The sequence below is a fragment of the Amblyomma maculatum genome, chromosome 8 (assembly GCF_055883805.1).
Source record: "Amblyomma maculatum isolate TAMU_Amacu chromosome 8, ASM5588380v1, whole genome shotgun sequence".
Classification (NCBI taxonomy): Eukaryota; Metazoa; Arthropoda; class Arachnida; order Ixodida; family Ixodidae; genus Amblyomma; species Amblyomma maculatum.
Genome location: NC_139351.1, coordinates 116,081,974 through 116,094,948, shown reverse-complemented (window position 1 = coordinate 116,094,948; position 12,975 = coordinate 116,081,974). Strand labels below are relative to the sequence as shown.

The 12,975-nt window shown below is 47.9% G+C and overlaps 1 protein-coding gene across 2 annotated transcripts in view; it reads left to right on the top strand.

The window, feature by feature from the left end:
* LOC146182250 (A disintegrin and metalloproteinase with thrombospondin motifs 18-like) overlaps positions 1 to 12,975 on the top strand; it is a 155,348-nt gene that overhangs the window by 136,684 nt on the left and 5,689 nt on the right. For both annotated transcript variants that reach the window (XM_084577310.1, XM_084577309.1), the window contains 6 exons: positions 313 to 367; positions 2,249 to 2,360; positions 5,848 to 6,002; positions 6,131 to 6,164; positions 7,076 to 7,303; positions 11,321 to 11,450. In XM_084577310.1, the coding sequence (XP_084433436.1) occupies positions 313 to 367; positions 2,249 to 2,360; positions 5,848 to 6,002; positions 6,131 to 6,164; positions 7,076 to 7,303; positions 11,321 to 11,450 (714 nt within the window). The remainder of the gene's footprint in view (positions 1 to 312; positions 368 to 2,248; positions 2,361 to 5,847; positions 6,003 to 6,130; positions 6,165 to 7,075; positions 7,304 to 11,320; positions 11,451 to 12,975) is intronic.

The following is a 12,975-nucleotide window of genomic DNA, read 5'->3' as shown; positions in this document are numbered from 1 at the left end:
TGCCATTAGAAACAGTGCGATGATACCTTTCGTAAGGCGTGAGCCGATATTCGCGGTGATCAATCACTGCATAGCAAATGATGTTTTCTTATCGCGTGACGATTTCTTTCCTTTTTTTTTTTCTTCGGACGGAATACAAATGTGCTGCAAACCAGCCTTAGAATGCATTTCGCGTAAGAATATTGTTCTTCCTACACTTTTTCGGAAAACTACGGCGTCATGACGGTGCTGAAGGCGTTCAGTACAACAATTCCCTCTACAGTCTTTCCTGACAAAGGCCAGGAGAATCACATGCGCACTCTTCTGTTCTAGATCGCGGTGTACGGGCAAGAAGGAGACGTACAAGCTGTGCGATTCTACACGAAAGGTGAGACCAACGAAATGTTTATGCAGTGAAAACGCGCTTGTAAGCCAGTCGCTGATGAAAAACGTCCTGCATCCTGTTTTCTCTCGCTGTGTTAAGTTTGGTTCATATTTATACATCAGTAAAAATTTGTGAAAATGTAATCCTTTACATCAGTTATTATTTGCAATGTTGTTTATTGTCCGTGGAAAATAATTAAGACTTCTGATGGCTTATCGTTTATTATAACGAAACAGTGGCATTGACAGGTGCAGCAAGGTATCAAAAACCGAAACACTTGATGGAAAAATAATTCGTTAAAAATCGTAAAATGCGCAAGAAAATTTAGCTTCACACTCTCAACTGTGCGTAACTGAATTAAGAGCTCAGAGCTGCAGCATAGTGCCTCCTGCACGGATCATCGACTTGCTTATTTTGAAGCTAACGTTTCGAGAATTCTTTAGATGACAGTTATCCGAGCGACCACTGAGGCAACACTGTTGCCTTACTATAAGGATTTCAATTTTCTTACTCACTCAAGCATGCTCGAGCATGCAGACGATCTCAGATATATCGAACTCGAAGGGTACCGCGAAATAGTTCGATATATTGATAATTCGATATATAAAATATACTAACAGACTGAGCTCCATTGTTGCCCAGAAGCGTGTATACGCGGTGCACTGATGCCAACGGAGCGTCAGCATAGAAAAAAACCTCTCCTTCCGGCGCCACTCGCGCTCCAGATATTTGGTTGGGACACATCGGAGCTCCGGAGCTCGTACTGCTCCCACCTCGCGCCTCGCACCACGTGAGACACGTGCCGATGGGGTTTCAAAAATTGCTGTGGACGGCGCTTTAAGCCGCCGCTAATCATGATAGGTTATTGGTACGCTATAAACGCAGTAATAACTCGGTTAAAACAGGGCAGACTTAATTTATTCGTTTAATGCAGCACCAAAGCAGCCCTCGCAAGAGCCGCCGCAAGCTTTCGGTCAGCAATGATGGCTTTGCCGCACGACGTTCAGTGCACCAAACTTTGGCTTCTCCGCATGACAGGAGTGCCGAGTTGAAAACAAGCATCTCAGGCCGAAGGACACTTTCAGGTGGACTGGACGTTCACCTCGTCACGCGGTTTTGCAGAGCTAGCACTACAAGCAGGAGGCTCAAGGCTGCGCCAGCCGATCCAGCTTTGCGCGCGAAGTGTGACCGCAGGGGCGCTATTAGGAAAAGCTCCACTTGAAGGGCCACGATTTCTCAGTTCGATATATCGAACTTTCCGCTGAACGAGAGTTCGATAAATGCGGATATCACTCCTATACATTTGCATGCAATTTTAAAGGAGATATTCTGAGAGTTATATAAGCAATAATTGATATTTATTTATTTATTTATTTATTTATTTATTTATTTATTTATTTATTTATTTATTTATTTATTTATTTATTTATTTATTTATTTATTTATTTATTTATTCAGGTTACCCCTAAAGGCCCTCCAAAAGAGGGTATTACATAGGGGGGGGGGATACAACTGTAAAAAAAAACACGATGCAATTAGCAACAATTACAATAAGAACCGTTATATAACATCAAAAGAGGAAAGGAAAACAACACCAAATATTCTACACATTTCCGTCACAGCGAAGTAGCTCTTGGAATTTTTTTATGTTAGTTTCTGTAGCGATGTGCGATGGCAAGTTATTCCATATATTCGGGATCGACTGCACTACATTTGCCTATTTTTTGCTCTATGAAGCTATCCTAGCAGCTTTCCAGGACAGTCATCAGCATTTCATGTCGCAAAAATTGAGCTCAATTTACTTTTAGCCACAAAAGATTGAGGGTTTCCTGCAACCCTGTGCATATACATTGCGTCCTTCTCAGTGACGGGTTTTACGCGCAGTGTCGGGGCATGGTGACCGCCGACCAGTACGCGACCAAAGTATGCGAGAAGTACCGGCGGAAGTACTCCAGCCTGCTCAGCGGAAGGGGGAGACAACTGCCGCTACAACCGGGTAAGGAGACCACGCAGCTTTCACCCCAGCATCTGACGCAAAGGGGGTGCTGTACGTCCACCGAGTATTTACAAAAATGGCTCGGTAGACCTTCCTACCAGAAGTTGCATCATACGTGTGCTGATTGTTGCACTCGAAATGCACACATGTGGTATTTGAGGGCGAATTTTGTTTATACTACGCTAAGATCTTTGAAAGTATATCGAAAGTATACGGCGTATGTGCTCTAGAGGGTTTAGCACAGACGGACAAGCGAAGTCAAATACACGATAACGCATTGCCTATTCTACTATTGTCGTGCTTGCTACATATTGTATAGGGAAAGATGATAGCTAGGAGCAGACAACTGACAGGTGCTCACTTGTAAACTGAGTATACTGCTGAAAAAAAAAAAAAAAAAGTCACGCAACGCGCTAAACTTGGCGAAAGGTGCGCCGCATCTGCGTACATGCTGTGAAACATTTTATAGCTTTGCGAAACTCTGAAGATAGTCATTTCTGTCAGAACAGAACCAGGCAACCAATGCTTGAAGTCTGGTTCCATCGAATGGGGTTTCTTGTGATTCATGGAACAGCTAGAGAGAGAAATAAGAACAGAGAAAAAGCGACTGCCGATCTGTTTTATTCATAGCTTTTAGAGTGGGATGAATTTTTTTTAGAAAGAAATGAAAGCGTTTTTTTTTTAATTTTTTCTAAGTTTATGACAACAGTTGGAACAAGCGCACCTCATGCTCTGCCGAATACGTAAAACAGCTAAGAAAGCAAGCGTCGGATAAAACGCAATATTATTCGCGAAACCACCCTCTAGATTCAGAGCACAAAGGTGGGGTTTCTGAACACGACAGGGAGCTGCGATAGACACGTTTGTAAAAGTAAATAGATGTAAAAATATTTTAAAAAATGTTTCATTACACAATTTTTGTTTTCAAAAAGCTCGAGTTTTATTGCCCATTAAACAAAGTCGACGAAGCGGGGAGATTACACACAATATAATTGCTCCGTAAAAGAGCGCAGCGACAATTACTGTAAAACAAATTTGATTTGCTTGTCAGGCGATAACTACGGCCTCAGAGTTTTATTTATTTATTTATTTATTTATTTATTTATTTATTTATTTATTTATTTATTTATTTATTTAAAAATACTGCAGGCCTTATGGCCCAAGCAGGAGGGGCATATCAGGTAACAATCACACACAGAAAAACAAAAAATACAATACAATACAATACAATATGTGTTTAGAAAACTAGTAAATTGTCCTTATTAAAGATCACGCTGAATTTATCAAAACAATAAAGAAATGTTCCGACCACCACTGATAAGAAAATTCAGATTCATGCCGTCCTCGGGCTAACGCGGGGTAAACTAAGACACCACTTTGAGCACTGCAGGGCTACATTTATATACAACTGAATACAACTAAAGAATAAAGAGGCCAGCCAATGGCGTCGACAGATCTTCATGACGTCATGGAATAGGACTACTCATTCAGGAGAATGGATATAATGATGAAACAATAAAAAAGCTAGCGGGATTCACCACGCAATTCATTGGCATGTTTAGAAGGATCGCGTTGAAAGGACGAGGCTTGAAGGAAAGAAGCTTGCTTAAATTAACCCAAGCTTACGTAATACGTCGCATGAGCTATGCCATGCCGTTCTTAGATATCAGGTCGGAGGAGAAGAAGAGATTAGACTCTCTCATTGGACGGTGCATAAAGAGGGCTCCGGGCTTACCAATTACCACATCCACAGAGAAGCTCCTTTCTATGGCAGTGCACAATAGCTGGGACGAAATAGCGGAGGCTGTCAGAGTTCCGCAGTTGGAAAGATTAAGTCGAATGACCACGGGCAGAACTATACTCGAAATGGTAGGCCTGCAAACAGATAGGGGACTACGAGAAAAATCAAGCATCCCACAGGACTGCCGAGAAAATCTAAGCATTCCACCCTCTCTCGTAACATGCATCTCATATTCAACACAGACAGGAGGGAGAAGAGAGCAGAAGCACTAATCAGACGCTTCGATTCGATGGACAGCAAGTCGGTTGCGTACGCGGTTGCAGCAAGTGGCAAAACGGGGGCGGCGGTCGCCTCGGTGGTCGACGGCGCCACATCAGCCACCACAATTAGAAGCCGCAACACGGAAACGCAATAGCGCTCGCTTGCGTCGGAACGCAAGCCAATTTCATAATGAGCGATAGCAAAACGGCCATTTGGTATTTTGGAAAGGGTAGGGTCTCGCCGGAAGCGGCAGGGATTCTGGCCAGTAGACAACTAAACAGGAAAATTCGCCTAATTTGTACCCATGCACACGCGTCCGTTCCTGGCAACGAAGCGGCCTACGAGTTAGCCCGAGCTCTCTACTTCCGGGTAACTGTGGAGCCGCCCGACTGCCGGAGCATGGACGAGCGTCTGCAAAATTATATGGAGATTCTTGAAAATTACAGGTTAGGCAGGAGACTGGTGCCACCACCGGATAAAAGTCTAAACAATAAGGAGGCACTCGCATGGCGGCGCCTGCAAGGTGGGAACTTTGTAAGCCAGGTCTGGGCATGTTATGTCCAAGTGGACGATAGAGAAAACGATAAATACAAGCACTGTGGGTAGAGAGGGACCATCGGCCATATAATTTGGGAATGTGCTAGCTTCCCGGGGGCTAAAGCAAATATGAATTGTAGAGAAGCCTGGGAAGCCCTGCTGAGGAGCGAGGTCCCTGCCTCACAGCAACAAGCCATCCGCCTGGCGGAAAAAGCCGCGAAGAACGAAGACCTCTTTGCCTGCTTCTGATCGCGGAGCTCTCGTCTCCCGTTCCTTAGGCCTGCTTGCCAGGGGCGGGGACTGGGGGCCTCCTTATCAGGTTGGAGAAAAAAGTTATCATCATCATCATCATCATCATCATCATCGTTAGATCTGCTAACGTGACAAAGCGCGTGTCAGACAAAAGGGCGTTCGCTATACGATTTAACCAGAATGCTTGCTGAGGGATGGAGGTCGGCCAATTCATTGGCTGAAGGGTCTCCTCTGAGGGGCATCTGCCACCTTTTCTCGAGCGGTACCATGAAACTTATATATTGGTTACACAGCCTAGGCCTTCTTCTTCTATTTTCGATCGTGTTCCCCTTCACCCGCTTCCTTCATCCAAGAGCGCTGGCGTTTCGAGTCTCATCCCAGCTTTCAATGGCCTCATCCGCTTTTCGTAATTCGCTGGCGAGCCTTCGCGTGTTTCGGAAGGCGTTTTACATATAGAGTCGTCGCTGCAAAAGGAGGAAAACACAAGGGCAAACGCCATGGCTCGCGTTAGGCAGTGAACGTAACCAGCAAAAGTTGTCACGCGCCTGTTAACAGACTAAACAGACGTTTCGTACAACGGCGCAATTAAATGCCACGTGACTGCTACTTTGTCCCGTATTTTGTGAACTGCAGCCTGCGGCTTCTGTATACGTGATCAGGTTTCTCCACACACTCTACTGATCGCTACGCGTGCAGGTAACCCGCACGTTTCGTGTGTGGTGGCCTGCCAGGACCGGGTGTGGAAGGAAACCCACTACCAGATGGACGTGTTCGAAGAGGGCCGCTTCCCGTTCGGCACCGACTGCAGCGGCGGGCAAGGCCAGGCCTTCTGCGTCAGCGGACGCTGCCAGGTAATATGCGATAAGATCATGTTCACGCGCTAGCGCCAACAGCTTATGGCTACCAATAGCGCATCTTCCACCTTTGAACATGTTTGACCTACAGCTCTCGTTCTCCCTACTTTTCTTCTTTACTCCAGAAATTCTCCGACGAAGGGACTCCACTTGACGAAGGTAAGACTGCAGTTTTCTTGGCCTTCTTGGAAGTTGAAAGAGAGACCAACGCATTGGAAGTGAAATAATTAGCATTCCTTGAAATGAGGAGTGTAGTAACAAATGCCGTGAAACTAAGTATAGAAGAACCAGCAGCTTGAAGAAAATTCTCACGCACCTTAGCCTACAGCATGCTGGACGAGAACGAATCGAACGTTTTCGAAAGCTTCCGGGCGCTTGTCGGCTGCCTCCTCTCTCTCATTCAGAAGGGAAAAAAAAATGAAGTTTTCAGAATAAAAAGAAGGCCTAAGGGGCCTCTCACTAGAAATGTTAGTGCTCGATGTGTCCAGAACACGATGAATGCGCTAGACGACAAAACGAAGACTTTTTCCTCCTCTCGAATTAGATGATACCACGCGAAGAGTCGCTGACGCGTGCGGTTGAAGCCCTTCTGCGCTCCAGGCGCTTTAATTAAAGGCTTGCGATAGCAAGGAACACACATTTCCCTCTGCCTCCATAGCGTTGCGACTCTGACCGGGTTGCCGGCGATGGCACCATATAATGTCAAGTACCGGCTTTACAAATCCGACGAGGCCGGGATTCGATCCCGCGTACTGTTCCCAAGGACGCGGGATCGAATCCCGGCCTCGGCGGCAGCTTTTCGATGGAGGCGAAAAGCAAGGCGCCCGTGTGCTGTGCGATGTCAGTGCACGTTAAAGAACCCCAGGTGGTCGAAATTTTCCGAGTCCTCCACTACGGCGTCTCTCATAGCCTGAGTTGCTTTGGGACGTTAAACCCCACCAAACCAACCAACCAACCTTTGTAGAGCGCACGGTAGAGCGTCACAAGTTAAGCCTAAACCTAACTTTTTTTCAGAAACACTGCTGGCCGCAAGCTGGCACTGTTGTAACCACTGTGTGTTTTGTGTGCAGAGAGTGCAACTCCCCGGGCCCTACAAAGGCGGCGACGACGGCGCAGAATCAAACGTAGCGCCCCCACGTTCGGCAACGGGACGTTCACGGCGGTCGAAGAAGGCGACGTCCGGTGGGACGCCACCAGGGAGCAGCAGCAACCCTCAGTTCTGGAGACGAATCACACCGTGGGTCCTCCACACCCGTGGAAGGTTCTCATGTCGGACTGTTCACTGCCTTGCGGAGGAGGTACGACAATTATAACACAATGCTCGATTATCGAGTACCACTTCGTGCGAAAAAAAGAAAAAAGAAATAGCCTGAGAACAAGAACCAGTGGACGACCCTGTACAAATGTCTGCAGAAATCACTCGAACATGACACCTGCGAAAAAACAAATATTACTTTCGTGAGAGTCTAAGCAAGCAGACACGAAGTTAATGATGTACTTTCCGGAACTAGCACAATGCATCTCTCGCTGCCAGGCCTTACCTCTAGGCGGCGAGTAAATCAGCTTTTTACGCAAACGCGGCGTCCGCGTTGTCGTTATGTTGCAAAAATCACGACTGGTCTGCAGTCATGACGTCACAGCCACGTAACTTCGCGCTGGTGTTATAAACACTTCATAACGCTCGTGCAAAACATGAAGTCACGCGTGAAATGAGCGGTAAAGGTCACATAATGCGAATCAAAAGGTCACCGCGTGTCTTAAATAATTCGAAAAATAATTTCATTTTGTAAAATTATCGAGTTCGCTTGAAATACTATGTACAATATATGTCCGCTCGGACGCTCCTTTAGGCTTCAGCGTCCTCTATTCGGAGGCGCTGCTCGACTTGTCGGTGCAGAAGCACTTGAGAGAAGTTGAAATTTTAAGGTTATTGATGGCTACAGGTAGGGTTAATTAGCCTTGCGGGTTACTAGAATTCACAAGTCATGAAGGCACATAAAGACAACCGCACGTAATAGTTGATAATCACGCTGCACCATCTGGAGTCCAGATCCGATTCCCGTAGAAGAACTAAAAGGAGGCGTGAAATCTCGTAGTTTCCGCGCGGTATAGACAATGTCTTGAAGTGTAATATATGAGGGAATCTTGTTTTCTTGAGGAATGCGAACAACACACTCATTTCCGCACTGTGCCCTGGACAGCAATATAATGTAAGGTTCTATAGCTCCATACAAATCACATGTGGAACACAGTGGAGTCGTTGCCAGGCCCGTCTTGTGTGCATCCATTCTCGCAGGGGTACGAGCATAGCCCGTACGAATGCGATATAGTTTTAAAGTGGCTTGGAATCTTTTAATTCCTTTGGCCATGCATGGATTTTAGGGTGAACTTCAAAAGCAACTCAAATGCCCACTTGCCGCAATGGTGGCGGTGAAAACGTTTATTGATTCTTGAGCATTATGATTACTGCCCATATACTGATAGGCCGGCTCGATATCGCGTAGGGTGATAGGGACCTTGTGGCTCTTAGTGATTCTTAGAGCCCAGCCACCAGCTCCTTTTGTGCAGCCGGTTCCGAGCTGGGACAGCGCGATATGCCATCTCTCTAGGTCGGTTATTTGCCAATTACTTATGCCGGTTAGTTGCAATAGCACTAGTAAAATTACTATGAGGCCAATCAAGCCGAATTTTCGCATAACAAGCGGTGAGCGACGGCAAAACTCCAGACACCCCTCCCCCGAACGACCCCAACGGTGCGAGGTGTTAAAGTTAAATTGGTTCACAGGAAGCGAAAGGCGCAGTAACTGTCACACTTGCTCTGTGGACACCCGAACCGCGCCGTAAGGGAAGGGAGGATGGTGGGAATGAAAGTGGAAAGAGAGAAAGAGGAGCCGTAGTGGAGGGCTACGGAGTAATTTCGACCACCTGGGGATCTTTAACGTGCGCTGACATCGCACAGCACACGGACGCCACTTCGTTTCGCCTCCATCGAAACGCAGCCGCCGCGGTCGGGTTCGAACCCGGGAACTCCGGCAAAGTAGTCGGGCGTCTTACCACTGCACCACCCCGGCGGGGCGGGTGCAAGGTGTGCACGTAAATTTCTCGGCTTCACTCTCCGGCAACCGACGCATAATCCAGCTTACTAATGGGAATCTGTAGTGACGTCCTTCACGCAGAGTCCTAATTTTTGTAGTGAAAGCTACACTGCGCTCTATAGCATTTCGCGTCGGTGGCCGGGATAGGCCAGTTGTGCGAAATTGAAGTTACCATGTCAGCCGGAGAGGAGCAGCAGGTGCGACGGGCGCTGCGCCGTCGCCACGGCCGCGCGCCCGCTCCACCGTCGAAGCCAAGCTCTTTAATATTACCAGTTGCGAAACTTCCCATAGGGTCCATGTAATAAAAAACGGCGGTTTTAATATAACAATAGTAATAATTGGTTGACAGGAAAAGAAAGGCGCAGTATTTGTCACACTTTTTCAGTGGACACCTGAAGCGCGCCCTAAGGGAAGGGAGGAAAGTGGGAGTATAAGTGGACAGAGAGAAAGGGGTGTCGAAGCTGAGGGCTCCGCAGTAATTTCGACCACCTGGGGATTTTTAACGTGCAGTAGCAAAAATTATTGGACGTAACAGCTGTACAGGTAATTAGGTGAAAAATAAGGAAGAAAAAGAATGATTTGCAGAAATCAATGGCGACAATAACAGAAGGCTTCTATTGACTGCTTCTGTATGGCGCGAAAATGCATAGACACTCGAAAAATTCTTACTAAATCCGGTCACTTTTTGAAGCGGAGTTTCCCAACTAGGTATGATCCAAAAGCTCTGGTCGAAGCTTCGTGTGATGTCACGCGAATGAGCAGTTGTGCGCATGCACCGATACCATGGTAACCACAGAGACTCCACAGGTGTGCCGTGCGCTTCGTCGCCGCCTCGCCGCACGTCGCTCTATTACCCGAACCGCGCGTCGCATGCGCAGCATTGTGCATAAAAGGCGGAGATGAAATAGGCGGCTGTATCACATTTGACACGGATGCAGAGAAGGAGAGTCCAGCCGCTGCTAAAACGGCGGTGTAGACAAGATATTAACTCTTCCGATTCTGAGGCTGATTGCTTGATTTATAGGAAGGGAAAAGCGCGGTAACTGTGTCTCACTTGTTTTCTGTGGACACCTCAACCGCGCCGTATGGGAAGGGAGGAAGGTGGGAGTGAAAGTGGAAAGAGAGAAAGAGGAGCCGTAGTGGAGGGCTACGGAGTAATTTCGACCACCTGGGGATCTTTAACGTGCGCTGACATCGCACAGCACACGGACGCCTCTTCGTTTCGCCTCCATCGAAACGCAGCCGCCGAGGTCGGGTTCGAACCCTGGTACTCCGGCACAGTAGTCGGGCGTCTTACCACTGCACCACCCCGGCGGGGCATCTGAGGCTGTCTCCTGGCACTTGGCTACTCAACGAAGAAAGAATGAGAGTAAGAATGCGAAGAGCGCAGTGGAGACGCCCGAGCAGAGAGAGGAATGGCTTGCCAAATGTAGATTCTAGACTGCCGAGCGTAATAGACGCAGCATAGCCGCCGAGATGCCTATAGAAAGACGTCATTCAACGGGTTGTACACCAGACTACCAAATCGAAATACTGTATAGACAAAATTGAGCCCGCTGCATGCTACTCCACAGATAATCGGGCAGTCTTCGCCTCTGTCCCAAGTCTCTCATTGCTAAACATACAGTGAACACAAGCTCAGCCAGGGAAACGTACCTCTCGCTACGTATATCCTGGCATAACCTGGCACTGCCAATTCTTCGTGACGTTCGCGTTCGAGGAGGAGGAAGAACATTTCTTTCCGCCGAATATGGCGCGCGGCAGCCACCTCCGGGTCCGCACGCAGGCGTCCGGGGAGGCAATCTGTCGCACCGCGGCCGGAGGACACCCGGCCCCGTCTAGGAGAAGAGGTCTTCAGCCTCGGCCGCCAGGCGGACGGCGAATCGCTGAATTTTTTCGTCGGAGCTTCTTAGCGCTGTCTTCCATTTATCGCTAGTTAGTGCATTCGTGTCCCAGGGCGCAATCGCGTTCTGAACTTTGCAGCGAAAGCTACACTAGGAAGCTAGTTTCACCGTTTTACTGCGCGCCGGAAGAACGTCTCGCCAAGCAGTGGCGTCAAGAGGCCGACCCGAGCTTTCGCTACGTATATCCTGGTCTAGCTGAGCTTTTTTTTTTTTTCATTTACCTGTACATTACACATGCGCGTGTATACCTTTACATTTACATATACCTGTACATTACACGTGCTATTTTTTTCAGTGTGGATATTGTTTTTCGCAGGCACACGCAACGTGACGGTTCAGTGCGAAGCGCCAGGGACCTACCCGAACGCCAGCCACTGCGACCATGGTCAGAGGCCCACACTCAAGACGGGGCCGCTTGCCTGCAACATTGAACCCTGCACCGGCAGGTTAGTTAATTCCCGCTCGCTCATTTTTAACCAGGCTTGGGCGTTGTTTTGCGCTCAGTCAAACTTTCATGAAGTTCAGCCTCTAGGCCTATAGCGCCCAATAACCGCAGATCACTACTCAAGAAAGTGATTTCATATGCGTTTTATGTAACCATGAAAAGCTACCTTATTTGTGCGAACAATCTTATTCAGTCAGCAATATACGCAACGCAATTTTTAAGCTAACTACATTAGCACTACTGAAGATGTCGGTGATCAAAAAAAATGATGCTCCCCTGCCCCCAACCCAATGCACGTCGGGGTAAAAAAAAAAAAATCGGTTTCTCTCTTTGGTTTGTGGTGTTTAACGTCCCAAGCGACTCGGGCTATGATAGACGCCGTAGTGAAGGGCTCTGAAAATTTCGATCACCAGCTGGAGTTCTAAACGTCTACTGACATCGCACAGCACACGGGCGCCTTGCCTTTCGCCTAGGATTGATCACTGCAGAAACTGCATTGGGAGAATACGAAAGCGCTAGCGCTGCCATGACGTTTAGTCATTTTTACTTTTTAGTGTGTTCGTTTACTTTACTCATTTTCTATTTATTTTATTTACCACTGTCATTATTTACTATCATTAAATATTGTTTCATTATTGTTATTTTTACATCGCCCAACTGGTTTACCGGAAAGGTGAAATATCTGTCCCATTTTTTATGTGGACACCTGAACCACACCATAAGGGAAATGGATGGTTTATAGGCTTTAACATTCCAAAGCGACTCAGGCCATGAAAGACTACGTATTGGAGGGCTCCGGAGATTTCGACCACTTGGGGTTCTGTAGATTGATTTATAGGAAGGGTTGTTGTTGTTTTGGCTGTAGGAAGAAGGAAAAGAAAATGCACGGGCCTGCTACTGGCTCTGTAGATGAGCCACCTCCGCTGCCTCGTGCTGACAGAAGAGAAAATAGAGAAGAAAGAAAGGGAAGAAGAAGAAACGCGCGCCGCAACAACAGCCGTCGTCCACCACCGAAGCGGTGGCGGGTGCAATGACGGCCTACAAGAGATAAAAATTTGGCGGCAGGCTAGCCCCCGCCGCAAGCGGCGGAGACCTACCTGTCCCAGCCCCGTCCGATTTATAGGAAGGGAAAGGCAGGTAACTGTCTCACTTATTTTCTGTGGACACCTCAACCGCGCCGCAAGGGAGGAAAGTGGGAGTGAAAGTGGAAAGAGGAGCCGTAGTGGAGGGCTACGGAGTAATTTCGACCACCTGGGGATCTTTAACGTGCGCTGACATCGCACAGCACACGGACGCCTCTTCGTTTCGCCTCCATCGAAACGCAGCCGCCGAGGTCGGGTTCGAACCCGGGAACTCCGGCACTCTTGTAGCATGCACTGAGATCGCACAGCGCGGGGAGGTGGGTGGATGCTTCTAGCCCTGCGGGGCTGGGAATGGTAGGCCCCTGCTTACGGCGGAGGCTCGCCTGCCACCAGCGATCATTGTACCTGTTGTAAGCCGTCATTGCACCCGCCACCGCTTCGGTG